This window comes from Schistocerca cancellata, chromosome 7, assembly GCF_023864275.1.
Source record: "Schistocerca cancellata isolate TAMUIC-IGC-003103 chromosome 7, iqSchCanc2.1, whole genome shotgun sequence".
Taxonomy (NCBI): Eukaryota; Metazoa; Arthropoda; class Insecta; order Orthoptera; family Acrididae; genus Schistocerca; species Schistocerca cancellata.
In genome coordinates, this window is record NC_064632.1 from 436,204,436 (window position 1) to 436,232,067 (window position 27,632).

Here is a 27,632-nt window from a genome sequence, read left to right on the forward strand (position 1 = left end):
AAAGTTTCCAATAGATTTCTCGTACACAAACAGCAGTTGACCGGCGTTGCCTGGTGAAACGTTGCTGTGATGCCTTGTGTAAGGTGGAGAAATGCGTACCATCACGTTTCCGCCTTCGATAAAGGTCGGATTGTAGCCTATCGCGATTGCGGTTTATCGTATCGCGACATTGTTGCTTGCGTTGGTCGAGATCCAATGACTATTAGCAGAATATGGTATCGGTGGGTTCAGGAGGGTAATAAGGAACTCCGTGCTGGATCCCAACAGCCTCGTATCACTAGCAGTCGAGATGACAGGCATCTTATCCGCATGGCTGTAACGGATCGTGCAGACACGTCTCTATCCCTGAATCGACAGATGGGGACGTTTGCAAGACCAGAACCATCTGCACCAACAGTTCGACGACGTTTGCAGCAGCATGGACTATCAGCTCGGAGACCATGGCTGCGGTTACCCTTGACGCTGCATCACAAACAGGAGCGCCTGCGATGGTGTACTCAACGACGAACCTGGTGCACGAATCCAGGTTCTGTTTACAGCATCGTGATGGTCGCATCCGTGTTTGGGGACATCGCGGTGAACGCACTTTGGAAGCGTGTATTCGTCATCGCCGTACTAGCGCATCACTCGGCGTGGTGGTATGGGGTGCCATTGGTTACACGTCTCGGTCACCTCTTGTTCGCATTGATGGCACTTTGAACAGTGGACGTTACAATTCAGATGCGTTACGACCCGTGACTCTACCCTTCATTAGATCCCTGCGAAACCCTACATTTCAGCAGGATAATGCACGACCGCATGTTGCAGGTCCTGTACGGGCTGCTGCCCTGGCCAGTACATTCTCCAGATCTCTCACCATTTGAAAATGTATTGTCAATGGTGGCCGAGCAACTGGCTCGTTACAATACGCCAGTCACTACTCTTCATGACTTGTCGTATCGTGTTGAAGCTGCATGGGCAGCTGTACCTGTACACGCCATCCAAGCTCTGCTGGATTGAATACCCAGGCCGTTATTACGGCCAGAGGTGGTTGTCCTGCGTACTGATTTTTCAGGATCTATGCATCCAAACTGCGTGAAAATGTAATCACATGTCAGTTCTAGTATAATATATTTGTCCAATGAATACCCGTTTATCATCTGCATTTCTTCTTGATGCAGCAATTTTAATGGCCAGTAGTGTATTATCAGTTAAGAATAAAGAGCAGTACAAGGTGCCTCCCCTTATGACGTCTGTGCTTCATGAAGCTTCCTCCGGCGCGAGACGGAATCCGCAGGAATGCGCTGTGCAAACCTGCGGGCCGGCACGAGATATGCCAGCAGCGGACGTCGGTGTCGCGCGGCCGCAGTGAACCACGGCGCATACCGGCGCACGCCGCCCAGAGGGATATTGCGTCGTCGGCGCCGGCGTTTTAATTACGGCCGCCTCGGGCGACGCGGGCAGCGCGGACCCCGCTCTGGCCGGCTCTCGGCCGCCGCTAACTCGCGCTGCCGCACAGATTCTGCGGACGGGTCCGCACTGCTCCGGGAGCGCTGCACCAGTCATTCGGCGCATCTGCGAGACAGTTTCAGTCGAGAGCTGCGCGTCTCCTCCGTCCTCTGCTGTCGGTCCTCGTCCTACATTCCGCATGACGAGTCACACATGTGCACTCTCGACGTGCACTGGAGGCGACGTAATCGTGTTTGTACGGCGTCACATTATCGGTTAACATGTTCTGATGTCCAACGATACCACAGCTTTACTGTTAATCTATAATGGGCAATCCAAAAGATTGCGTTCGAATGCCACACAATCGAGAATCGATATGCCAGTCAGGCAAAATAGCGATGAACATTGTCATCTCACCGCCTCACCAATGTGAGTCGTGGTAAAAATTGCTTTTTTGAAGAGCGCGCCGCAGCACGTAGTTTGAAGTAGTTCCCCTCCGTTTCTGGCGGCAATCGCAGCTTTGGTGTCTCCCTCTGGTGGGAAAGGGGAAAGGTTCCCTGTTCACGTGCATTTAAGGGGCGCTATGAGCTCGCCAAGGGGGGTCAGTCTCGGTCAGTCTCTCGTCCCCTGCTTGCTAGTCTGTCTCTCGTCCGCATTTGTCAGGCATTTAGTGTCTGTCTGTCGTTCGGAATGCTAGTATGTCTGTCGTTCGGATCAACCTTTAAAGCCGGATAAATGAGAGTCTTTCCACTCCGCCAGTAAGAGAACTCAGCGAGTGGTCGCCCGGTCGCGGCTTGGTTCCTCCATTTGAGTCTGCGCGTTAGGCAACCAGTCTGCTCTAGTTTGCTCGGGCAATGGTCATTGGCGGTTGGATCGATCGGTTGGTCGGTCGCGCACCGAGACACAAGATGACTTGTCCGTCTTGAGCGTCGGCGCGTGTGTGGTGGCCACGTGAGTCCAGTGGGCCGCGGCGTATAGCGAGGGGTAGTGACTGCGCGGTCGACACGAGAGCAACAGGAGTCAACCCACGACATCAGCCTGGCCGGTGCGAGCAGCGATGCCGTGAGACGGAAGATAAGCGCACCTTTCTGCGTCAGTTGAAGCGGCTGGTAGCGCACGGTTCGGGAGAGCGATTTGGGGGTGCTGCGCCAGGTCTTCTCGAGAAATCGCATTGTATTAGAAGTTAAGTGATTGGTGATATGTTGTTTGATTTACTCTTGTTAAACTCTACTTGTTTTCTTGGTGAGGTCACCAGCCATTTTACTTTGGGGTCGTCCCACCATTCTTCTCCGTTTGCCCACCCGCAGGAAGGAGGTTATTTAATAAATTGGGTTGTCCGTTTTTCCCTTGTGGAGTAGGGGCGGGTTAAAGCAACCTGCGGTTCGGATTGTTCGGTAATCTCCCTATCAATCTACCGTACGTTAGTAGCTTCATCTGTCATGTTTGTCGGATCGGGTGTGTTAATGAATTTATTGCTTGGAGTGTAACGGCCTAATAACTGAAATATGTTTTGATCTTTGGAAACTTTGATATTATTGCCTATGATCTTGAGAGGCGGTATCTGTGTACTGTAGAATATCTTAACTATTGTTGCCCAGCCTTGTAGAATTTTATATAAGATTGCATTTCATGGGCTTTTATTTAAATGATCATTTTAGTATATAAAATTGCCACCCTTTCACCGTAAGACTTTCTTAGAAGTTAAAATCAACTTGCACCTTTGGTGGCAAAGTAAATATTTCAATTGTTAGTGTTCGGTATCATTTCCGTCCCTCCTGCGGGGGGTACATAGTTTGCGTGCTGGAGGAAATTGTTAAAACTCTTAGTTTAAAGTAATCTGGTGTGTTGCAGATTTGCACCAGTGTTGTCTTTCAGAGGCTGTTGTGAACGGTCGTAACTACAGCCGTGTCAAAAGGTAGCGGCAGGGTTCTCTGCCCGAAAGCTCATACAGTCAAAACTTGTTTCTTTCTGCCTCTGAATAAATTGTAACTTTGATATTTAGATGATGCTTTCTGATTATAATTTTAAATCTGTTTCTTTCAAAAATGCTTTTAGGCACTATTAAATTTAATAAAATTACCATTTCTTAAAAGGAATTTGGTTATGATTTCATCAGTTACTCCCTGGCAGCTACTTCCATGCTTACATAGTGTGATTAAATGGGTTTATGTTCTTGATGAACCGCTAGTAAATAAAATAAATTCTTAAGAATATTCCTTGGAAATAAATCACGGTTCACCATGCATCAGGTTGAAGATACCCGTTTGGTTAAACACTTTGTCCTGCTGCGTGACGAAATCCGTAACTGCCTGCTACACATCCTCGTCCGACAAGAATCGTCGACGCTAAAGGTATTTTTTAAGGGACCGGAGGCCTGATAAATAACATGCGGAGAGATCATGACTACAGGGCGGGTGCTCAAGTGTCCCCTGCTCGAGTGAGGCTAGCCTCCCGGATCGACGGGCGTTTTGTGTCGAACTTGACCAGTACGGAATGCGGCGCACCAGTCCACAACGGTGATTTTCGACGGACGTGCTGCCCCGTAAACAATCTTCATACTTTGGTGGTTGTCTGTCGGTATTTGCCGTTCAGAAGCCAAGAAAAGCATAACAGCGCATCACATTAAATGAATTCGCAACTGCGAATAAGGGCAGCCATGAGCTGCAGAATGGAATGACGACAATGAAAATTTGAGCCGAACCGGGACTCGAACTCAGATTCCCCGCTTATCGTGCGCGGTCGCCTTATCAGTTGGCTATTCGAGGACGACTTAATGCCAGCCCCAAACACATGGTTGACGACATATGGATGTAAATATTTTCAACAATTCGCGGCCCTGTCAGCAACTGTATAAATACTAATTTTAATAATCAGCAGCCTAAGTTGCACCGTTTACCTATAATTTACCTAGGTTTCAGTCGAGATAACCCAACCCTCTTCAGAATAGCAGTAACTATCGTTTGTCCATAGTGGACGTCTTCAAGCTAAAACTACAAATCCATAAATTATAGTCAGACTGTAAAAACGTATCTGAAACTGCCTCGGCCCCACTTCGCGCCCGCGATGCGGCAGCCACGAGTGCTGTACTAAGTCCACTATGGACAAACGTTAGTTACTGTTATTCTGAAGAAGGTTGGGTTATCCCGACTGAAACCTAGATAAATTCTAGGTAAACGGTGCAACTGAGGCTGTTGATTATTAAAATATAAAATAACATATGGACGTCATCAGAAGATGAATACCAATTGCAAATTGATTTAGACATGTATCTGTATGGTGCGGAAAGTGGCAAGTGGTCCTAAGTATTGAAAAGTGTGAGATCATCCAATGAGTACGAAAAGAAATCCGTTATATTTCGGTTACACAATAAATCATAAGAATTCTAAAGGCTGTCAGTTCAGTCAAATACCTAGCAATTACAATTGCGAAGAACTTAATTTGGACAATAACATAGGTATTATTGTGAGGAACGCAAACCAGTAACTACGTTTTATTGGCAGAACACGTAGAAGATGTAACAAATCGGCTAAACAGACTGCCTAAACTAAGTTTGTCCGTCCTCTACTAGAGTACTGCTGTCCGGTCTGGTATCCTCGCCGGCCGGGGTGGCCGAGCGGTTATAGGCGCTACAGTCTGGAGCCGCGTGACCGCTACGGTCGCAGGTTCGAATCCTGCCTCGGGCATGGATGTGTTTGATGTCCTTAGGTTAGTTAGGTTAATAAGTTCTAGGGGACTGATGACCTCAGAAGTTAAGTCCCATAGTGCTCAGAGCCATTTGAACCATTTTTTGTGGTATTCTTAGCAGATAGCATAGTTAGAGGATATCGAAAAAGTTCAGTGAAGGTCGGCTCGTCTTGTACTATCGCGAAATAGGGCGAGTGTGTCACGGAGGTGATATGCGATCGCACTCATTAAAACAACGGGATTATTCGTCGTTTAAGAAGTTTCAGTATCCAGCGTTCTCCTCCTACATAGGGAGAAAATGTCATCGTAATAAAATAAGGGAAATCAGGGCTACTCGCCGTTCGAGAGTGGAGCACTAGAGAAATAGAGTGAAATCGGTTCGATGAGCACTCCGCCAGATACTTGAGAGTGAATTGAAGATTAGTGATGTTTATGTAGATGTAAAGTATATCTTGATTCACATGGCAAATAACCCAGATATATTCATCCAGTATTTGCGAATAAGAGCGCTTTGCTACTTCCAACAAGCTTTACACATAATTTCAAATCGTTTAGAAACTATTTTTCACTGTCACCACCCACAAAACAATGAAACGAAAATACTTTATCGCCTACTACATTTTTGTTGTTCATGTAGTAAACCTTGAGCGTAGGAATGTTAATTTATTACCCTTACCATGCAATCCGTTGTTTAATGATGATGACAGCATTTATCGACCTCCATCAAACTTTAAACTTAATTTCAGATGTCTGAAAATTTTTTCGTTAATCTGCCGGTGAATAACCCGAAACTCACGAAACATAATTCTGGTTTCGCATCTTCAACGATAATGGTTTTGCATATTTGAAATCAAGTATTTGACTCATTAACTCACATGTAAAGTAAAGCTGTTTTATTGATAGCAGTTCTACTCTTTGAATAGTCAGAGGCAGTGGGTCTGGTATGTTATTAAGCAGTCAAATTGCTACTGTTCTTCCATCGTACAATTTGAGCATTTGAAGCTTCAGGTCACGCTGTTTACAACATAAATCATCTAGTGTAGCGTTTCTTAACCTTTTGGAAACATGGATCCCTTTTCAATTTCCACTTTTAGCGTATAGCACCTGATACACGTCTGAAGTGTATTCGTAAACAAACCAACACTCTGTAAGCGAGTCTATAGTATCAAGAATAACAGTGTGTTGTAGCGTTCTTTATCGAGAGCGTGAGTAATAGGTGAACAAAATGTTATAATTTGATACGAGGATCACATAAATACTACTCTATTTTCGACAACCGGTTTCGACAGATTTTTCTGTCATCTTCTGGTCTTCAAAAATTTTTGTTATAAGATCAAAAGATGACAGAATAGCCTGCAGAAACTGGTTGTCGAAAATAAAGAATTATTTACGCTATCTTGGCTATAGAAAGCTTTTACCAAGTAAAAAAGATCGCTCATTCTCATTTCTCAACATGAGAAAATTCAACAAAAATTTTATAAAGCTAGGAATAAAACTTTAGATTTCAAGAATGGCCTGCTTCAATCAAGTTTTGAGTTTCCTTCATTGTTAAGTTTGTCGTCAGCAAGGTTGCCACCTGACCCCTGATAACAAAGGTGTCACATTCGTACTGTCTATTGTTAACGTCCCTGTATAATCCTTGTGCCCTATGTTCTCGTTTTAGAGAGATCACTTACAAATCTCTCTTGTCGTCCACTGTGTTAATGCATTGCTAATCTATACTACTCTTATTTAGTTGAAAGATTTTTAGTCTAACTATACATCATTGATCTTGACAGTCGTCTGTGAGCTTTAGTCTTAAAAAATTTCCACTCTCCGTAATCGTCCTGTGATATTTCTTACTACAGAAGAAATATGTGCACGAGCACATGAATACTTAAAACATTTAACTTTCAGCAGCTACTGTCAGGTGTCCTTCTGGCTACTTCATTCAGTTTAATTATGTGTAAAATCTTTACAAAATTTTGGTAGCGATAAAATTTGTAGCGAAATGCAAAAGGATCATCAGAGGATCAACGCTGGACGCAGAAACATGAAATCAATCCTAGACATAAGTAAATGTAACGTACTGTGAACAAATAGACGGAATGAACGTTATTGTTCGATAACACGATTGAAGATCAGCGACAAGAACGGTCATCACAGTTGAATCCGGAAAGCGATTTAAATTGAACAATTACATGAAGCTACTCAGAGGAAAGGTAGGTGACGGAGTGAAATCCAGTGGAAGAATACTAAGGAAACACTTGAAAGACGAATCGTACATCACTCTCGTTTGACCGCTTCCTGAGTATTTCTCGACAGTATAGGGTTTTTAGCAGACTATGGGTCAATAGGGAAGGTGCAAAGAGCTACACTACATTTAATCACGGGGTCGCTTAGTACACGGAGAATATCACGGAAATATTCATCCAAATCAATTTGGAGGCTTTTAAGATAGGTGCTGTGTGTCATGGTGAGTTTAATTTTTATAAATCTGAGATGATTTGTTCCAAGAAGAAGTAAGCAACATGTACATACACATTACGCGGAAAGGCCATGACGGGGAAAGCATAGAAGTTTGAACTCATTCAGAAGCTCCCCAACGATTGTTCTAGCTGATCACTGTTTGCAAATGGGTGATGAACGATGGAAATCATAGTGTTGCTGATCCACCCCAAGCCACGCATTGTAATGTGGCTTGAGTTGTATAGCTGTAAAAGTAGATATATTGGCTGAACCTATCAAAGCGTGCAATGAAGTTGTGAATCCTATACTTGAGAACTTAATGCAAAACCACTAGTTTTGACGTGCCAGAAAACAATTCTAGACTCGTCAGAATTTACAATAGTAAATATTGTTGTTGATATATGTTCTGCTGCATGTCATTTATATAGAACTTTGAACATAGCTTCTGAGGTTCAGTGACCGTGTTAGAATTATATTAGAACAAATAAGCCCTCGATCACTAATATTAAGTAAAAATTGACCAGTTTTCGACGCTACTATGAGCGTCGTCTTCAGAATTAAACTAACTGTTCTAAAATATAATAGGTATATAATACATTAATAAAATTAAGGTTTGTAGTGACTGGAAAGAGATGAAGTACTTACAAGTCACATTTTAAAAAATCTAAGCCGGAAAGGCGACGTCATGAATAGTTGTAAATAAGATGGCGAGCCGCTAAGGGCTGCTCGTACTTGAGTGAACAAGGGTTGCCAATATACTATAGCGTCATACGAGATCAATATTTAAATCTATTTACTAATTTATTAACAGCTTCCTTCTTCATCACACATCAATTGGAATCAATTTATATATGATTATCCTGTACTGGAATAAACTTATATGTGGGTGTGGAATAAATTTAGTGCGATCCGGATGTGAACGTGTTGAGAAACAGTACACTCATAATCGCAGACTCAATGTCGAAATTTCTCTCACTGAGAAGGCTCTGCTTCCTTTATACAGTGTTTTAATGACTGGCAGCGTTTGTTTCCCTACTCCTCAACGCCATTGATGTCGCACGAATAACGAGCCAGCGTCGTTAATTAGGTGCAGCTTTTATCAGCAGTATATTGTGAATTTTCCTAGACAGATATTTGTAACAGTAACGTCACCCTGAAACAAACTGCTGTCTGCAGAAATTCATTCAACTAGTATTTTTGCGTAAAGTAATAATATTATTTTTTGTTATAGCGCGATTTCACATAAGAATAGCGTTGATGTAGTACCTTTTTGTGATTTGGATTATTCGTAATTGCATACTGGCAACAGTTTTTAATAACATGTTTCCCTATTTATTTGCCAACGAATGAACTCTTTTGGAGACTTCGCGGTTTCTATATTCCCATACAGTGCAAAGTAATTTTGTTTCACGTTAACTTCACCACTGTATCCGTCTGTTACATGTTTACTAATGGAGTACATAAGACTAAATGATGTCTACTTTTCACTGTCATTTAATACTACGTGCCGCTGAATAACTTATCACGTCAGCACACGTCTTCGTAAGAACATCAATCACTTAATATTCCGGTTCCAACAATTCTGTTTATAGAGACCGGGTTTTGAATAAAATATAACCCAACTCAACGTTAATGTCACACGTTTCTTGAGGAAAAAAAATCTATATCCCCTTACCCTCCCAACTCTCTCGCTCTCTCTCTCTCTCTCTCTCTCTCCCTCTCTCTCTCTGTGTGTTTCTCTACAGACACACACAACACACACACACACACACACACACACACACACACACACAATATAAGACGTCATGTTTTTACATGGAACATCGTCTCAAAAATGAAATTAAATAATGTGAGTTACTTTTAAGACTTCCTTTGGTTGTAAGACTAAATCCAGTACTTAATATCTTCAGTCACTAGGTTCTGGATTTCCCTTTCCTCCATCTCAAGCTCTCTCTTGATTTTGATGAAAAGACCCCCCTACTTGTTCAATGAGCCGCCGTATATGTGTGGGCAGGAAATGAAAAAGACAAAAGCATGATACATAAATTATTAGTGAATAATTACGCTCATGTCTTGATATTTACACACAATAACTAGTACTAGTACTTTCATTGTTTGACTTACACATTGAGGTGTCACGCAAATGACAAGAGATAGGCCCAAAAGAAATACAGGGTAAGCTGTTGCCGCTACCAAAGGCGTTTTGCGCATCCAGCACTACGATCGTATCAGGAACGGTACCCAGACAGGCGACAGCCATATAATCGATAAAAGTTCTCACTCAGACGTTCGGACGACTCTAAGCAAACGGAATCATGCTGTTAAGTTATTATTGGTCATAATTTACGGGGTATTTTTGGACAAAGATATATCTCACGTATGCCACACTTAGCCAAGTGTCTCCAATGGTTCTTTGTGTAATTAGTAGCATAGTCATAGAGGTTTTGGATCTCTTTGCAAGTTTATTCTGTTTGTAGAACTCAGTCTCTCGTAAATGGTTCAGAAAATTTGCCTTATAAGCGTGTTTCATCTTCAGAAACAACGAAATTAACGGGTTATATCAAAATGTGAATCGTGTAAATAATAGCTTTCTGGTATAACCCAATGAAAAATTAATATACGACTCGCCGCGATAATGTGCTAAAGTAGTTTCATAAATAGAATTTGTACAATAGATCAAATATGTCTTCGTATGGTTTACCAATTATTCTGCTATTCTGCGAGGTACGCAACAACTTGGGCCTAATGAACTCTGCGTGGGGCATAGAGATTAATATTGGCAGTGGATTGTTAACAGGTGACATTATCGGATTACTAAACCAAATGACATTCCTGATAATTTGAGCGAAGCAGGTCTACTAGGGACGGTTATGACAAATAGTCAACAACAAGGAGGAAGAATAGTAATTATATTTTTAAAAGTACATACGCACTGTTCTGTATCGCTACATTTACCGTACGATAATGTAGTAGAACGGTCATCGAATTGATTAAACATTCCGTTGCACTAAGCAGTGGTCAGATTAACATTTGGAATATTGGATATAAAGAATGATCATTACTGACGTTCATGTATCTCAAATTTCGTGAGAGAGCGAGCAGCGACTTGATCGATTAGGGGGAAACAGAGATGTGGCAAGCAGCACTAGCATTGAGTAGGCTCTTTTTATGGACATTTCATGGTAATGGAAACCTTATACACTGCTGACCATTAAAATGGCAACACTGCAAAGTATAGCAAATAAAGAAAATTTACTAATTGAGCTTATATAGAATGCTCGTAGAAGAATGAATACATCATTAGACCCTTAGGTGATCTGCAGTTATGCAGTGTAGGAAATTTAGTAAACGGAGCCGCAACTTCTGGTACTAATAACGTCTACAACAGAGCTTCAGTAACAGACACGAGTAAGTCGTTTCATGTAGCTTCAACTTTGTGCCAGAGCTCAACACTAGTAGTAGCAGAGGGTGGTGACGTGCCTGTCTCTTAACAACATATGGCCAGATTATCTGCTGTGAAGCAATCATACTACCTTCTCATGAACGTCTCTGATAGTGTTATGCCACCAGTTGTCAAATGTGTCATTTTTAACAGAACGTTATCCCATCATCAAATGCTATAAATCCAGTAAAACAAATCAATAAATGCAATACTATACCTTCTGACAACCACACAAAATTATTTACAACATCCTGTAGTATAACGTACCTTAAAGCTTCTGTTCCTTTAGGCACCGTCAAAAGTAAACATACGGCAGCAAATAGGCGTTGTCGAACATTAGATCCTTCTCAAAACATCTCTTGTTGACGTATTATAATCTAAAGGAAGTGTTGTAAGCTAGTAGTCGCTTTCACATGCCGAACATAGTACTGCCACGTATTTGTCACAGTCCCGAACGATGCTACTGTCTATCACAAAATAAGTGAACACTATACGCTAACTCATAGTAAATTAAAACCAATGTTTCAAGATGTGGATCCATATAGAATGGCCATCAGAAAACATAAAACACAATGCTGCTAACTCGAATGAGTTGATGGCTGTTTCCCAAGGAGGTCATCGCTGAAGTGAGCCCAGAAATACCACTTGGACACAGTGGTCCTATCATTTAACATGTTGAGGCATTCCTTTCGTAAGTCTAGCAATACGAAGGCATTTTCCATAACGAGAATTACCAAAAGCGGGGAGGGGTACCTTATGCCAGCCCTAAAAGAATTTTAATAAAGAAATTTTTTAATCATTGTTAAGTCACGTTACCAGTATAATTTCTAGTGAGATACTGATGAGTAAGAAGAGTCCAGAACCAGAAAATACTTTTTAGTAGACTTTCAATAACGTTTACTACCGACTTTAAGAGCACCACAAAAAGATTTAAAAACGCAGATTTCGTTCATTGTTGCTGACTTTTAATCTGAACATACTTTTGAGTTATGGATGTGCAAGTAATGCCCTGAACCTCGAAATATTGAACACTACATTCGTGGGGAACGTGGCATCTACTACTGAGACTTAAATTTTTGGGTTAAGTCGGTGTATAACTGGAAAACTTAAAATATATATGGTAGAAGAAACAATTAAAAACAAATAAATTTTTTTTTAAATTTTAAAATAGAAGGTAACTGACTAGATTACTACATTTTCAAAAGGTAGGCATAAACTATACCCCCATCCCGTTGGTGTTGTGAGTGTTAAAGCAAAAAATCTGCTCTTCCTCTAAATTTTACAACAACCAACTTCTTCTCATTGTGCCGTATCCTAATACTGTCTGTGATGTTACCCAACGCATGCTTCTCACTCTTGAGGCGCTTCACCACAGTCGATGAGGAATTCTCTTTGTTGTTATGCTCTTTGTACCTGAGCATAAAGGTTTTCCCCGTTTGTCTCACGTACCTCATTTCATAATCCTGACACTTAACTTCATATAGTCTCGCCTTCCTCATCCAGCTCCTCCCTGTGCCAGTCTTACACTTCAGCATCTCCTCAAGATGTCGTCTCTCCTGAATGCAATTTTCACGTCTTTGTTGTTAAATAAACTTGTTAATTCACATCAGAAAATACACCAATCTGGCATTACTCAATATATCTGCGGATTTTTCTCGTTTTGTTGATTTGTATGCTTTACCGCTGCATCTATCCTATTTATAAAAACCATTTTCTACTGCTATCTGCCTAAGCGTCTTCATTTCTTCATCCTTGTTCTGAGGACTTAAGCGCGATGAAATAACCCTGTGCACGGCGTTTTGAAGAGTGCTAACTTATGTTTATGGGGGTGGCATGATGAGTTATCAATTACCGCACCTGCGGATGTTGCTTTCCTAAATATTCCTATCTCAAGCTTGTAATGCTTATTCTCGATCCTCGCATCAAAATAATATTAGACTCCCTGTTGCTTGTTCTTTACTTAAATACTAAATTCTTATAAATTTTGCTAACGTCACTCAGACCCCTAATTTATTGAAAACATATCGTTCACATATCTTCTGTACATGTATATTTTATCTCAGTACGTAAATTTTCTCTAAAGATCTGTTTCATATGTTTTCACTTTGGTCTGGAGCCACAGCCACATAAAGCTTTGTGAAAGATACGATCTGCATTTGACTGCACGACAGGTTTTATTCCGCAATCGAGATTTCGGTCTTAGGCCATTTTCAATTGTTACAAGTATCAAAAATGACGACAACTTGTGTTCCACTCAAGTCTACCGATTTTTTATACTTGCAACACTTGAAAATGGCCTAAGGCCGAAATCCGCATTGTGGAATAAAATCCGCTGTACAGTCAAACGGCGGTTATATCTTTCAAAAAATGTTTCATATTTGTTCAAGATAGCGTCCGTCGTCTGCCCTGTTAACGCACAATACATTGCACAACCATTATTCTACACATAAATCTTACCATTAAATTTAAAATTGTTGACTGACAAGACTTCTTTTAATAATTCTATAAATTCATCTATTTCTACTTTAGATATTTTAACGTGCTGTCGTTAACTCATCTGACAGAGATGTATACAAATTAGTTACCTCTAACGAAGCTAACCATTCCACATTCATTTAATATGCAACCTTCTATCAGTTGTCCCTAACATTTTTAACGTAAAAGGTGTCATTGTAACTATACCATTTAACAGTTTAATTAATTTTGCTCGAGACTCCTTCTGCCATTGATAACGGACATCACCGGTTCCCTGACTTCGTGCCTTATATATTCTTGACATGGTCAGTCTGGGGGTGATCTCTATCGCATAAGTGAATTTTATCAACTTTGCTTTTGTGATCACTGAAGACTGTTTTGACTTTTCTGACTGCTGAGTCATTTCTCTTTCTATTTCTTCTAATTTTTCACGCAGCCATTTCCACTTATCATCGCTGAACTTCCAATTTATTTATTTATTTCGTAAGTGATTAACTCTTCCGTATTCTTGTGTTTCCCTGCGTTACACTTGGAAAAAGCAACCAATTTTGTGCATGACGCTTCGTACGACAAGACATACGTAGCACAAACGTTATATGAGCAGGGGATTGGTTGAGGAATTCCAGCGGTATGTCTTCTCTGTTCACCTGAGGTTAACCCTGATGTACGCAAAACCGAGACTAGTCCGAAAAGACGACATGGTGGCACTCCAGTGAACCAGTCTTTTCTTCGGGCATTGTACCATCGACGTGCCTCTCTCTGTTGTAGACGCACAGTTGCCACCGAGCTGTCAGCTGGTGATGTTCTACACGTCGTCTCACTGTCCATGTAGATATTTATGTTGCTGTAAACAAGCTCTTTCCTGATTCAGGCAACCTGTCCTCATGTACGATCCTTTGTAGTAGAGTGAGCAAGACCCTTTCGTCCTGTGAACTGAATATGGCTTCTGAAATCTTGCATGGCTTTGGGTATGACCCTCATGACTGGTATGATGTCATAACTGGTATGATGCGAACTCGGTCCGACATACAGTTTTAATCTGCCAGGAAGTTTCATATCAGCACACACTCCGCTAGAGAGTCAGAATTCATTCTTGAAACATCTCCCAGGCCGTGGCTAAGCCGTGTCTCCGCAGTATCCTTTCTTCCAGGAATGCTAGTTCTGCAAGGTCTTCAGGAGAGCTTCTGTGAAGTTTGGAAGGTAGGAGACGAGGCACTGGCGGAATTAAAGCTACGAGGACGGGTCGCGAGTCGTACTTGGGTAGCTCAGACGGTAAAGCACTTGCCCGCGAAAGACAAAGTTCCCGAGTTCGAGTTTCGGTCTGGCACACAGTTCCAACCTGCCAGAAAGTTTCAATGTTATTGTTGCTTACGTACTCAGTATTACAGTCATATGAAATAGTGGAAACATTCACGATCTTTTGGAAATAATTGAGTTTTGTAACCCAACCACAATTGATTCTTTTGCTTTACTCTCAAAAAATTGTACATTACCCGTCAGGGGGTAATTACGCGCAGGTTGGGAACTCTGCTCTATTGTCACGCAAGTACGCCCTGACGTCTTAACAACGTCTTATCACTCTTTCCTTTCCTCTTTCAGTGTTTTACATGTTTTTCTTTCTTCGCCCATTGTGCGGAGATCCTCCTCATTCCTTATCAGTTCACCTAATTTTCAGTATCTTTCTATAGCATCATATCTCAAACTCTTCCATTCACTTCTTTTCCAATGTTCCCATACTCGACACTTCACTTCACCACACACAATTCTATGCTCCAAACATTTCCAGAAATATCTTCCCCAAATTATGACCTATGCTTGATGAGAGTATTCTTTTCATCAGGTATACCTTCTTTGCCTGCGATATTCTACTTTTTTTACGTCCTCCTTGGTCTAAGCGTCAAGGTACCAGAATTCCTTAATATCGTCTTTTTCCATCTTACACTTTTATTACTTTCATTTGGGATTTTTAGGTGTTGTATAGAATGGTTGTAATTAAACTCTCGCTATTTAACCTAGTCTGGGCGGGAAACTATTTACCACGTGGGACCCAACTTTATATGAATGATATTCAGACTGTGGGCTACAGGATTTGTGTTGTTAACGGTGTTATTAGCGTGACTTCCCGTAAAACGCGGGTATGGTACGGTGACGTAGGACTGAAACATAAGAACTTTGTGCATTAAGGTTGCTGATAATCAACATGGGTCTGCGCAAGGCGAATAGGGCTTTAATCGCAAAGCAATAATGCTGCTGCTCTTCTCTTTTATCGACACATTAAAGGAATACGGGAGGACCTCTTTCCGCATGGTAGTTAAAGAACGTGATTCGGTAATTAACTGGCGATCAGGCAGTTGCTCCTGGGAGAGGTCCAGTGCTCATTGGGTCACAAATTTATTATTGCTGCCATGGCTGAGACTGCTCGACGCAATGTGCGATTTCTAAGCAGTGCACGAGCTGTGGCAGGACAATTGAACATTGATGGTCCACCGTTGTTTTGCATTAGCAGTAATCTCTTGGCCGTCGCGGATGCAGATGGTCGTCACAATGAAGAACATTTGTAACCTGGAACGTAAATTGATATGCAAGTAACAAATCTTACCGTTTCATTTGGAAATTCAAATGCATTTCTATCAAATGCCTATTTGTTATTTCTCTGCAGCATATCTTTATAAGCGTTTCCACGAAGTTTCAGTGTCCTACGATAACAAGTTTCGTCGTAGGGGTCAATCAAGCACCGAAAGTTTGATTATAACTACCCTGTACGTTATTCACCTTTGTCTGTACTTTCGCCACAATCTTCTAAGGGTTGTGAACATCTTATATCACTTTACAATGTCGAAAGCTTTCCGTACGTACCCTGTGCTATGAAGTAATCTTTATTTTTCAGTCTTCCTCCCATTATCTAGCGCAGAGTTATAACTGATTCTTTGGTACCTTTTCCCTTCCTGAAACCATACTTACCTTCAGCCAGTAGATTTTCAGGTTCTATATTCTTTTGTATACAATTGTGGTGAGCAGATTGCAAGCAGATCTTGCGAGACAAATCTAGGAATAATTTTCATATTTATCTACGAGACTGTTCTTTGATGATGTTATTATAATTTTTTTTCCAGAAAATCAGATGATACCTCAGTTGTACCATACATTTCCAATAGCGAAGATTAGCTGAGGGGTATCCGTTTGGTAATGCTCTCTGCTATGTCAATATGTTCACAGCATAAACTCGTATGTAAATCGATGTTACAGGCATGAGCCACTTAAATGTAGCGTCAAGACTACAATAGTCAAGCTTAATGAGATTATCAAGACATACTGCTTAAGTGACTGCGAGAAATAAACTTAAAAAAACTACTCTCGTGTTATTTTTTCTAACTACGTGGTTGAGGAAATACAGAAACCCAACATCAATTTATCTCGTACTTACGAAGAATTAAAGAAGTTCTGTTTCCATAGAAAGACTTCTTTTTATTTATTATCACAATGGAAGAGAAATGTTTGCTAATTTGTTCATGCTGTGTAACGAGGGGTGATCTGTAAATATTCGACGTGAAGAAACACAACTTCTCAGCCAAAATTGCATTTGAAAAACATTTGATTAGGATGATCGGTTACGATAAACACAGTTACCACTATCTGTCATAAATATAACGCATAGATTGAATTATTGTTACTCATGTCTCAGTACAAGATAATACTTATGCCCAGTGTGAGCTACAAATATACTCCATATCTTAATCAGCTGGACAGCTGATGTAAGATGCATTGACATGTCAATGTTAAAACCAGTATCTGTAATATGTTCCATGTTAAAACTAGTTTTTAAACAATGTTTGGCGAACTGCAACCGACCCATATCATAGATCACAGAGTACATCAACGATGCAAGAGCGCCGTTGAACTGATACGCAGCGGAAGTTACTTGAGAACGTACTGGCATTTAGTGGTGCTGTAGGTCGTTTGTGGGTTAATGTCAACGTCAATTGCAAAAATAAATATACAATTTTAATAAAAATGTGGCAACTCGTATACAATCATGAAATTATTTTGGTAGCAGGTAGAAACTAAAATATTTTCAAAAAACAGAAAGAATTTCTTGTGAAGTGTTTTCCAATGCAGGTGTGTAGCGGGGACTATGATGTTAAAATTGCTGAAGTGTTGCCCCCTCGTTATCTACATAATAAGATACAAACGGGGTTCTATAGAGAGCGAGGTGGCGCAGTAGCTAGCACACTGGACTCGCCTTGTGGGAGACGACGGTTCAATCCCGCGTCCGGCCATCCTGTTTTAGGTTTTCCGTGATTTCCCTAAATCGCTCCGGGCAAATGCCGGGATGGTTCCTTTGAAAGGGCACGGCCGATATCCTTCCCCATTCTTCCCTACTGCAATGAGACCGATGACCTCGGTATTTGGTCCCCTCCCCCAAATCACCCAACCACCCAATGAGGTTCTACACCTTGCAATTTCGAAGTCAAGTAGTTGTCCGTTTCTCAAGTATATTGTCAATATATGTTACTGTGTGTTTATTTTGTCTTATATCTGACGTCGTACGAAGATAGGACTACAAACTTAGTCGCATATGAAAATACGAACGACATGCAGTCTTTTTCGAATTACTATTTTACCTCCATATGGTAACATACATTCTTTCTGATTTTATAACATATTTTAGCATGTATCTGCTACAAAAAAATTATAATTGTATACCAGTAATCACAATTTTATTAAAATTACGTATTTATACTTGCAGCTGACAATGATATGAACTCACAAGCGACCTCTAGCGGCACAAAAAGTCAACATTCTCTATTAACTTCAGCTGCGCGTCAGTTTAGCGCCGCTCTTGCATCAGCGGTGTGCTCTGTGATCAGTGAAGGAACGGATACACTTGTCGAAACATTTTGTGAACAATGAATTAACTAGAAACATATTGCACATGCTGCAGATAAGCAGTTGTTAGCATCTCGCTTAGACAGTGAATTGACATCACTTAGTTCCAGTGAGATGGTCGTAGAGGAATCATGGGCAAAATTTAAGTAGAATGTAAATCGTACCCTGGAGAGTTATTTGCCTAGTAAGTGAACAAAGGATGGAAAAGACCCACCATGGTTTAATAATGAAATTGGGAAGACGCTGAGGAAGAAGAGGCTGCTGCACTCAAGGTTCAAAAGAGAACGCACAAATGACGACAAATTCGTGCATCTGTGAGAAGGTTTATGTGTAAAGTATAAAACAGCGGCCACCGTCACACCTTGGCAAAAAATCTGGCAGAGAAAATTCTAGTCCTATGTAAAACCGCTAAGAGGGACTAAGGCTTCCATACAGTCCCTTGCTGACCACACTGGTGTGGCAGCTAAAATAGCAAAACGTAAGTTATGTATCAAATTTCATGTTCAAGAAATCGTACACACAGCAGAGTTGTACAATCTGAATGCCATTTGACCATCGGACAGACTCTCCTATGAACGACATACACTATGTGATCAAAAGTATCTGGACACCATCAAAATCACACGTTTTTCATGTTAGGTGCTGCAACCTACTACCATATCAGCGACCTCAGTAGTCATTAGACTCCGTGAGAGAGCAGAATGGGGCGCTCCGCGGAATTCAATGACTTCAAACGTGGTCATGTGATTGGGTGCCACTTGTGTCATACGTCTGTACGCCAGATTTCCACATTCTTAAACATCCCTACGTCCACTGTTTCCGACGTAAAAGTGAAGTTGAAACGTGAAGGGTCACGTATAGCACATCAGCGTACAGGCCGACCTCGTATATTGACTGAGAGAGACCGCCGACAGCTGAAGATGGTCGTAATGTGTATTAGGCAGACATCTATCTAGCCCATCACACAGGAATTCCAAACTGTATCAGGATCCACTGCAAGTACTATGACACTTAGGCGGGAAGTGAGCAAATTTGGATTTCATGGTCGAGCGGCTGCTCATAAGCCACACACCACGCCGGTAAATGCCAAACGACAAGTCGCTTGGTGTAAGGAGTGTAAACGTTGGACGATTGACAGTGGAAAAACGTTGTGCGGTTTGACGAATCACAGTACACAATGTGGCTATCCGATAGTAGGGTGTGGGTATGGCAAATGCCGGGTGAACGTCATCTGCCAGCGTGTGAAGTGCCAAAAGAAAAGCCGGCCGCGGTGGCCGTGCGGTTCTAGGCGCTCCAGTCCGGAGCCGCGCTGCTGCTGCGGTCGCAGGTTCGAATCCTGCCTCGGGCATGGGTGTGTGTGATGTCCTTAGGTTAGTTATGTTTAAGTAGTTCTAAGTTCTAGGGGACTGATGACCACAGCAGTTGAGTGCCATAGTGCTCAGAGCCATTTGAACCATTTGAACCAAAAGTAAAATTCGGAGGAGGTGGTGTGGTTGTGTTTTTCATGGAGGGGGCTTGCAGCCCTTGTTTTTTTGCATGGCACTTTCACAGCACAGGCCTACACTGATGTTTTAAGCACCTTCTTGCTTCCCAATGTTGAAGAGCAATTCGGAGATGGCGATTGCATCTTTCAACACGATCGAGCACCTGTTCGTAATGCACGGCCCCTGGTGAAGTGGTTACACGACGATAACATCTCTGTAATGCTCTGGCCTGCACAGAGACCTGACCCGAATCCTACAGAACACATATGGGATGTTTTGAAACGTGAACTTCGTGCCAGGCCTCACCGAATGACATCGATATCTCTCCTCAGTGCAGCACACCGTGAAGAATGGGCTGCGATTCCTCAAGAAACCTTCCAGCACCTTACTGAACGTATGCATGCGAGAGTGGAAGACGTCATCAAGGCTAAGGGTGGGCCAACACCAAACTGAATTCCATCAGTACCGACAGAAGGCGCCACGAACTTGTAAGTCATTTTCAGCCAGTTGTCCGGACACTTTTGAACACAAAGTGTAGTAATAAGCATCCCTGGTGTAGGAAAACAACTGAACCATTTGAAAGGAAATAAATCTCCCAGTTGGGATGGAATCCCAGTTCGGTTCTGCTAAGAGTACCCTACGGCATTAGCTCCTTACATTGCCTGCATGTATCGTGAATCTCTCGCCCAGCACAAAGTCCTAAGGGACCGGAAGACAGAGCAGGTGGCTCCTGTATACAAGAAGGGTAAAGGAATGGACCCGCAAAAATACAGACCAATGTCCTTAAAATCGGTTTGCTGCAGAATCCTTGAACATATTCTCATATCGAATGTAATCAAATTTCTCGAGACTGAGAAGCTTTTGTCCGCGTGTCAGCACGGTTTTAGAAAGCATCGCTCGTGCGAAACTCAGCTTGCCCCTTACTCAAATGATATACCGCGAACTATGACAGATGCCACATTTCTATATTTTCCGAAGGTGTTTGACACTGTGCCCCATTGCAGGGTGTTAACGAAGGTATGAGCATAAGGGCATAAGTTTACAGATATGTGAGTAGCTCGAGGACATCTTAAGTAACAGAACCCAGTATGTTCGACGGCGAGTGTTCATCAGAGACTAGGGTATCATTCGGACTACCATGCCGGCCGCGGTGGTCTAGCGGTTCTGGCGCTGCAGTCCGGAACCGCGGGACTGCTACGGTCGCAGGTTCGAATCCTGCCTCGGGCATGGGTGTGTGTGATGTCCTCAGGTTGGTTAGGTTTAAGTAGTTCTAAGTTCTAGGGGACTTATGACCTAAGATGTTGAGTCCCATAGTGCTCAGAGCCATTTGAACCATCGGACTACCACAGGGAAGTGTGATAGGGCCGCTGTTGTTCTGTATACACATAAATGATTTGGCAGACAGGGTGGACAGTAATCTGCGGCTGTTTGCTGACGGTGCTGTGGGCACGGTAAGGTGTCCAAGTTGAGTCACTCAACAGACACAAGACGTCTTACGCAAAAATTTAAGTTCGTGTGATGAATGGCAGCTTGATCTACGTTCTGCGTAAAGTCAAGCGCCGGCAAGCCAGGTAGAAATGTTAGAGCGGAGAGGGCTGTGAGATGACGTATCCAATTACACTCTGACCGACCCCTCTCTAGGACGACAACGCGACACCAGCGCCCTCTACACGAAGAGGACATAAGCGCCGCGCCGCCTGGCCGCGGCCCAGTTCGCCCCAGTTCTACAAGTTCTACACGAGCGAGTTCAAGAATAATAACAAGACTAGACATTTCGCTTCTACTTTGTAGCATTGTCTAAACTGAAGAAATTTGTTATTTGCTTGTCGCCCTTTGCCTGTGGCACATTTGTATTTCACAAAGGTAAGTATTGTAATCATTTCCTTTTGTAATAAATTCCATTAATAGGATTTGCTTGAATTGTTGTCTAGTGATCCGACAAAGCAGACCTCCTAGGCACCTCACATTTTACACTAGGTAGTTACAACACACTAAATGCGAAAGAAGATAAGTTAATGAGGATGAGCAGGAAGAACAAATCTGTAATGGTCGGATACGGTATTACTAGTGTCCTGCTTGATACAATCAAATCGTTTAAATATCTGGACGTAAAGCTGCAGAGCGATATGAAATGGAATGACTATGCCAGAACTGTGGTAGGGAAGGCGAATGGCCAACGTCGATTTATGGGGACAAGTTTAGGAATGAGTGGGTCATCTGTAAAAGAGACCGCATAGAGACGCTGCTGGGACCTGTTCTTGAGTACTGATCGAATATCTGCGACCAGAACCAGGTACGACTGAAAGACGACATCGAAGCAATTCGGAGGCTGGATGCTATAATTGTTTCGGGTGTTCAAATTGGGATCTCCGGACTAACGGCGACGTTCTTTTCGGGAAATACTATTAAGAAAATTTAGAGAACCTTCATTTGAAGGTGACTGACAAACGATTCTACTACCGCCAACATACATTGCGCATAAGGACCACGAAGATAAGATACGAGAAATTAGGGCTCATACGGAGGCATATAGACGGTTGTTTTTCCTTCGCTCTCTTTGCGTGTGGAACAGGAAAGGAAGTGACTAGTAGTGGTACAGGGTACCCTCCGCCCCCCCACCGTACGGTGGCTTGCAGCGTTTCTGTCTAGACATACGAGGCGACAATTATTGAACCATATGAAAGAAAACGCAAATTAGTTACAAACCATGGCGTACCCACACTTTTTTCAACATGTAAATGTCACTACAGATATTCGGATTTAGGTTATGACACGTTCGATATGCATGCCATCATTGGCGATTATGTCGGGCAGATGAGTAGCCAAATTCTGCATGACCCGCTGAAGTGTCGAGTCATCGACGATGTCGATGACCTCCTGAATGGCTGTTCTACAGCTCAGCAATAGTTTTGGAGTTTTTGCTGTACACCTCGTTTTTAATATTGCCCCACAAAAAAGAGTCGCATGTTCTCAGATCCAGATCATATAGTGACCAATCGAGGCCAATGTCAGTGGCCTCTGGGTACCTCAGACCCAGATTGTGGTACCCAAAGTGCTCCTCGAGTGCATCAAACGCTCTCTTACTTCTAGAGGGTCGAGCTCCATCTTGCATGAACCACATCTTGTCGAAAGCAGGGTCGATTTGGATAATAGAGAAGAAATTATCTTCTAAAACCTTCAAGCACCGTTCGGCAGTCACAGTGCCATCAAGGAGTGTCGCACCAATTATTCCGTGAGTGGACATTGCACACCACACAGTCATCCATTGCGGGTGAAGAGACTTGCGGAGAAATGCGGATTCTCAGATGCCCAAATGCGCCAATTTTGCTTATTGACGAACCCATCCAAATAAAAGCGGTCTTCGTCGCTAAACCAAACCATACTAAGTCCCACCATGTCCCGCAGCCAACTGTGCAGTTTGCACTACTCTTGGTGAACTGTCGTATCGTGTTGAAGCTGCATGGGGAGCTGTACCTGTACACGTCATCTAAGCTGTGTTTGACTCAATGCCCAGGCGTATCAAGGCTGTTATTACGGCCAGAGGTGATTGTTCTTGGTACTGATTTCTCAGGATCTATGCAACCAAATTGCATGAAAACGTAATCACATGTCAGTTCTGGTATAATATATTTGTCGAATGAATACCCGTTTATCATCTGCATTTCTTCTTGGTGTAGCAATTTTAATGGCCAGTAGTGTATATTTTGAGAAGCATAGCTATGTTGCTTGGATTGATATACCGGTCTTCAAATGATTTCGAGGGTTACAACAACGTTACTTTTGGCGTCATGGTGTGGGGACCCATTGGGTATGAACTTCAGGTCACGACTGTCAGCGATGGAGGGAACTCTTGACAGCAGCTGGTCATCAGCAGTTTGCCTACCCTATAGTGTTATCAACAACAGTACTGGTACATGTATTCCACCGTCAGAGGCATCAGCATGATTTTTGAGTGTAACTTTTGACTCGGTCATTTCCAGACCAGGGTGCCCTTACCTCAAGTTGCTACATTTACCCTTTTCCATCATCCCTGAAAGTTTGCAACATCATCACAGAATCGTCCTGTATATTGTGAAAAGCAGTGGGCCTACAACTGTGGGTGTCTGCAGAAATTTATGCAAGCAGTTACGACGATTTTATTTCACATAGTTCAACAACTGTCACCCATAGATATAGATGCTTTTTTTAACTTTGTCATGCCAGTGCATCTTATGTCAATTGTTCCACTAATTGAAGTATGGAGTGCTTTTATAGCTCACATGGTACAAATGGCTCTGGGCACTATGGGACTAAACTTCTGAGGTTATCAGTCCCCTAGAACTACTTAAACCTAACTAACCTAAGGACATCACAAACATCCATGTCCGAGGCAGGATTCGAACCTGCGACCGTAACGGCCGCGCGGTTCCAGACTGTAGCGTCTAGAACCGCTCGGCTACCCCGTTTTATAGCTCAAATTCGGCACATGTATTAACCTGTGCTGAGGTGTGTGTAACAATAGTTCAGTCTATCCATTATACTTATGACAAGTAGGCTAGTTTTTATAACGTAGTATGTTTTACAAATTAGCCGGCCGGAGTGGCCGAGTGGTTAAAGGCGCTACAGTCTGGAACCGCACGACCGCTACGGTCGCAGGTTCGAATCCTGCCTCGGGCATGGATGTGTGTGATATCCTTAGGTTAGTTAGGTTTAAGTAGTTCTAAGTTCTAGGGGACTTATGACCACAGCAGTTGAGTCCCATAGTGCTCAGAGCCATTTGAACCATTTATTTTGTTTTACAAATTATGTACACATTCACAGCTCTGATGTTTGGAACTCTGTTTACCGAAATCGATTATAGGAAATAAACGTTTTAGAAATTCGATCTTGGCTGGGAAGTCGCCTTCCTCCAAGTAAAAAATGTTTGCCGACCACATGTGAGATGGAAGCATCAAGCTCCAGTTGTTTCGAAATGTCACGTCCTGTGGGGGAAAAGAAGTGGAAGAGATGTCATCACACAATTTGGTAACACTTACACCACATTCAGAATTTCATCCCACCCTGAAAATGGACATATACGTACAGAGAAAGAGAAAGAGAGAGAGTGGGAGAGAGAGATGGAACAGCAACATTTAAGTATCATATATTTGCGTTACTCTGGACACCCTAACGTTTTACCAAGAAAGGCAGCGATGTGCTCAAGCGGTTTTACTCCAGATATGTATATTTAGCCTGGAGTTCTGCAGCCCAACATCAGCACAACGTCCACGATAGAGGCGGATCGCGTAACGAGATGGCGCCGTTCTCCGCGATACAAACCCGACAGCAGCAGCCTGAAGCGCAACGTGGGCCTTAGCTGCGCTCGATGTTTACGTGTGCGCCGCCCGGGTGTGCTCGTACAAATATAAGCAAAGCGACCGCCAGGCTGTAACGATGTAGATGGCATCTGCCGCTAACAAGGGACACGTAGTTAGCTTTTACCGGCTTACAGAGGATCGGCTAAAACAATAAAATTGTTTGCCCACTCGTGTGGCAGGAACGGCACCGCAGGAGGACGCCGAGCGGCCAGCTGGCATTAATTCGGCGCAGTATCGCATACCACACCACGCAGGCCCAGCAACGTTATTCGTTGGCACAGTGGTTCTCTCCATCTGCCTGGCTGCGAAACTATAGTTAAAAGGCGTCGCATTTGGCCGTAATCGTTCTCCTATGTGTAACACGGTAAAGAGCAGCCTGCCTTCCCATACAATGTTTACAGCTGGTATCACAATTTTATTCTTTTGTGCGTTTCTAATAAACTATTCGTAGTTCTTTTTTATAATGCAGTAAAAACAACGTGCTTATCAGATGACGCGCTCGTAATTTCTGTAGTCTACTTTGTGTACAGCTTTTCAGACTGATAATTGTACCAGAGTTACTCCCGCGTTTTTATCTCCCATCTGCCTGCAAGAAGAACAACTGTAGAAGTCGTTTCGGTCGGCGATTAATTTTTCCACTTTCACTGCTGTAGCCGTTACGTAAATGCGTTTGAGAAGCTAATAACAAAACTTTGTAATATCTATTGTAGAGTTACACACACAAAACTGCGGTTCGGTTGTTTTGATGTAGTACATAATCGACGAAGTAAATGGTAGGATTGTCGGTAGTATTGGTAACATTGGTAGGGACAGGAACATAAATGAATGAGTTAAACTGGAGCCGACTAATGCTCTGTGGTTATTTCTTTGTCTGTTTGTTTAGTTGGTTGTTTCGTACATAACTAGAACCGCACATCAGTCAGTGTTAGCCCAGTGTGTATTTTATGTTTCAGTATAAGAACAGTCTTGGTTCCGAAATGATTTAATATCAATGATGCGTTTCATCCTTTTGGGGCATTATCAGCTTGTATAAAAGTAGCTTGATATGTAACCTAACCGTCATAAGGCCATACAAAATAGAAAACGGACGTAATGATAATGAAATCCATCCGTCATAAAAACATGTAAAATGCAAGGTGGACTTGGGGCATATCAGCTGATTCCGCCATAGCGGTACAAAGTGGAGCCACAAAATAGACGAGGCATGAGCTGTTCAACAATTTTCGCATAAAACCTGAAATGAATAATGATGATTTAAGTTTTCCTATAAAAACTGTTAATTTTTATATAACAGGCAGGAGAACAACTACGCAGAACAGATATGTTCAGTAGATTACAAGGCCTTTTATATGTCGTCACTCTGTTTGTAGATTTCACCACTTGCTCTTTCTAGTATAACATTGATCGCATACATAAAGAAAGCGATCGTTATGAGGTAACGCCCGATAGGTATGCAACACACCTAACCTACAGGTATTGTGTATGTGATTTTAACTGACCAAAGCTACTAGGAAAACTACCATAATTTACTCTCACTTACAATAGTCTATGGTAGCCTACGACAGGTTCACAACTCTGATCTCTTGTATTGAGAAGTTGGCCCTCGTAATTTTGCGAATAAGATTTCTTCTCCATAATCCACAGGACCACATTCAGAACTGATTGAAAAGAACTGAAATCACGAAGATATCCTTTGCAATTTATTACCACTGCTACAAACAGCTATCCATATTACTAAACGATTAAATGGATATATGTGCACAAACATCCGCAGGTTGCCTATCTCAAAGCTTCAGGACCAGCAAAATTTTGATTTTCGGCGTTCCATATAGTTAATGATGGAATTTAAAATCCTAAAATGCTGTATTAATCTACTCATTAGGAAATACAATCTTACGTTAAGGATTTAACATAATAAATATTAAAGTTAGAAAATATGTACATGTATTGAGGCCAGAACATGTTCATCCAGTGTTTGAGAAGGAGAGCACTAAGCTACTTCCAACAAACTTTGCACATACTTTCAGACCTTTTAGGAACTTCTTGTCGTTGACATTCCCCACAAGATAATGAAAGGAGCAAAGTTAATCGCTTGCTACATATATCTGTTCATAATGTAAAACTTGAGCATCAAGCATGACATTTGGGTTTATTACTTATTTACAACTAACTCTTTTTGCAACACATTTGCAGACAATGTCCACATACACCACTAAATGTACCAGCTAAATTATATAATTGTACGACATACAGTTTAGCAGATATGACGTCATAAACAGTGAGGTGGTTGCGAAACTTGATTTTCTCAATAATCATTGGTTTTGACTTTCCCATTTCTTTATGGGTGAATAATTTGAAACTTCTCTAATCAGTATAATTTTTTGCATCTTCAACAACAGAGCTCTCACACGATTAACATAAACTATTTAACACATAAATTCATTCGTA

General features: G+C 42.1%; 1 protein-coding gene across 1 annotated transcript in view; it reads left to right on the forward strand.

The window, feature by feature from the left end:
• Positions 1–1,278: 1,278 nt before the first annotated feature.
• The window catches only part of LOC126092814 (neural-cadherin-like), a gene marked incomplete at its 3' end in the record, with an annotated part of 240,430 nt that continues 214,076 nt past the window's right edge, over positions 1,279–27,632 (forward strand). Inside the window, exon 1 of the mRNA XM_049908543.1 lies at positions 1,279–1,603. Coding sequence (XP_049764500.1) covers positions 1,279–1,603 — 325 coding nt within the window. The remainder of the gene's footprint in view (positions 1,604–27,632) is intronic.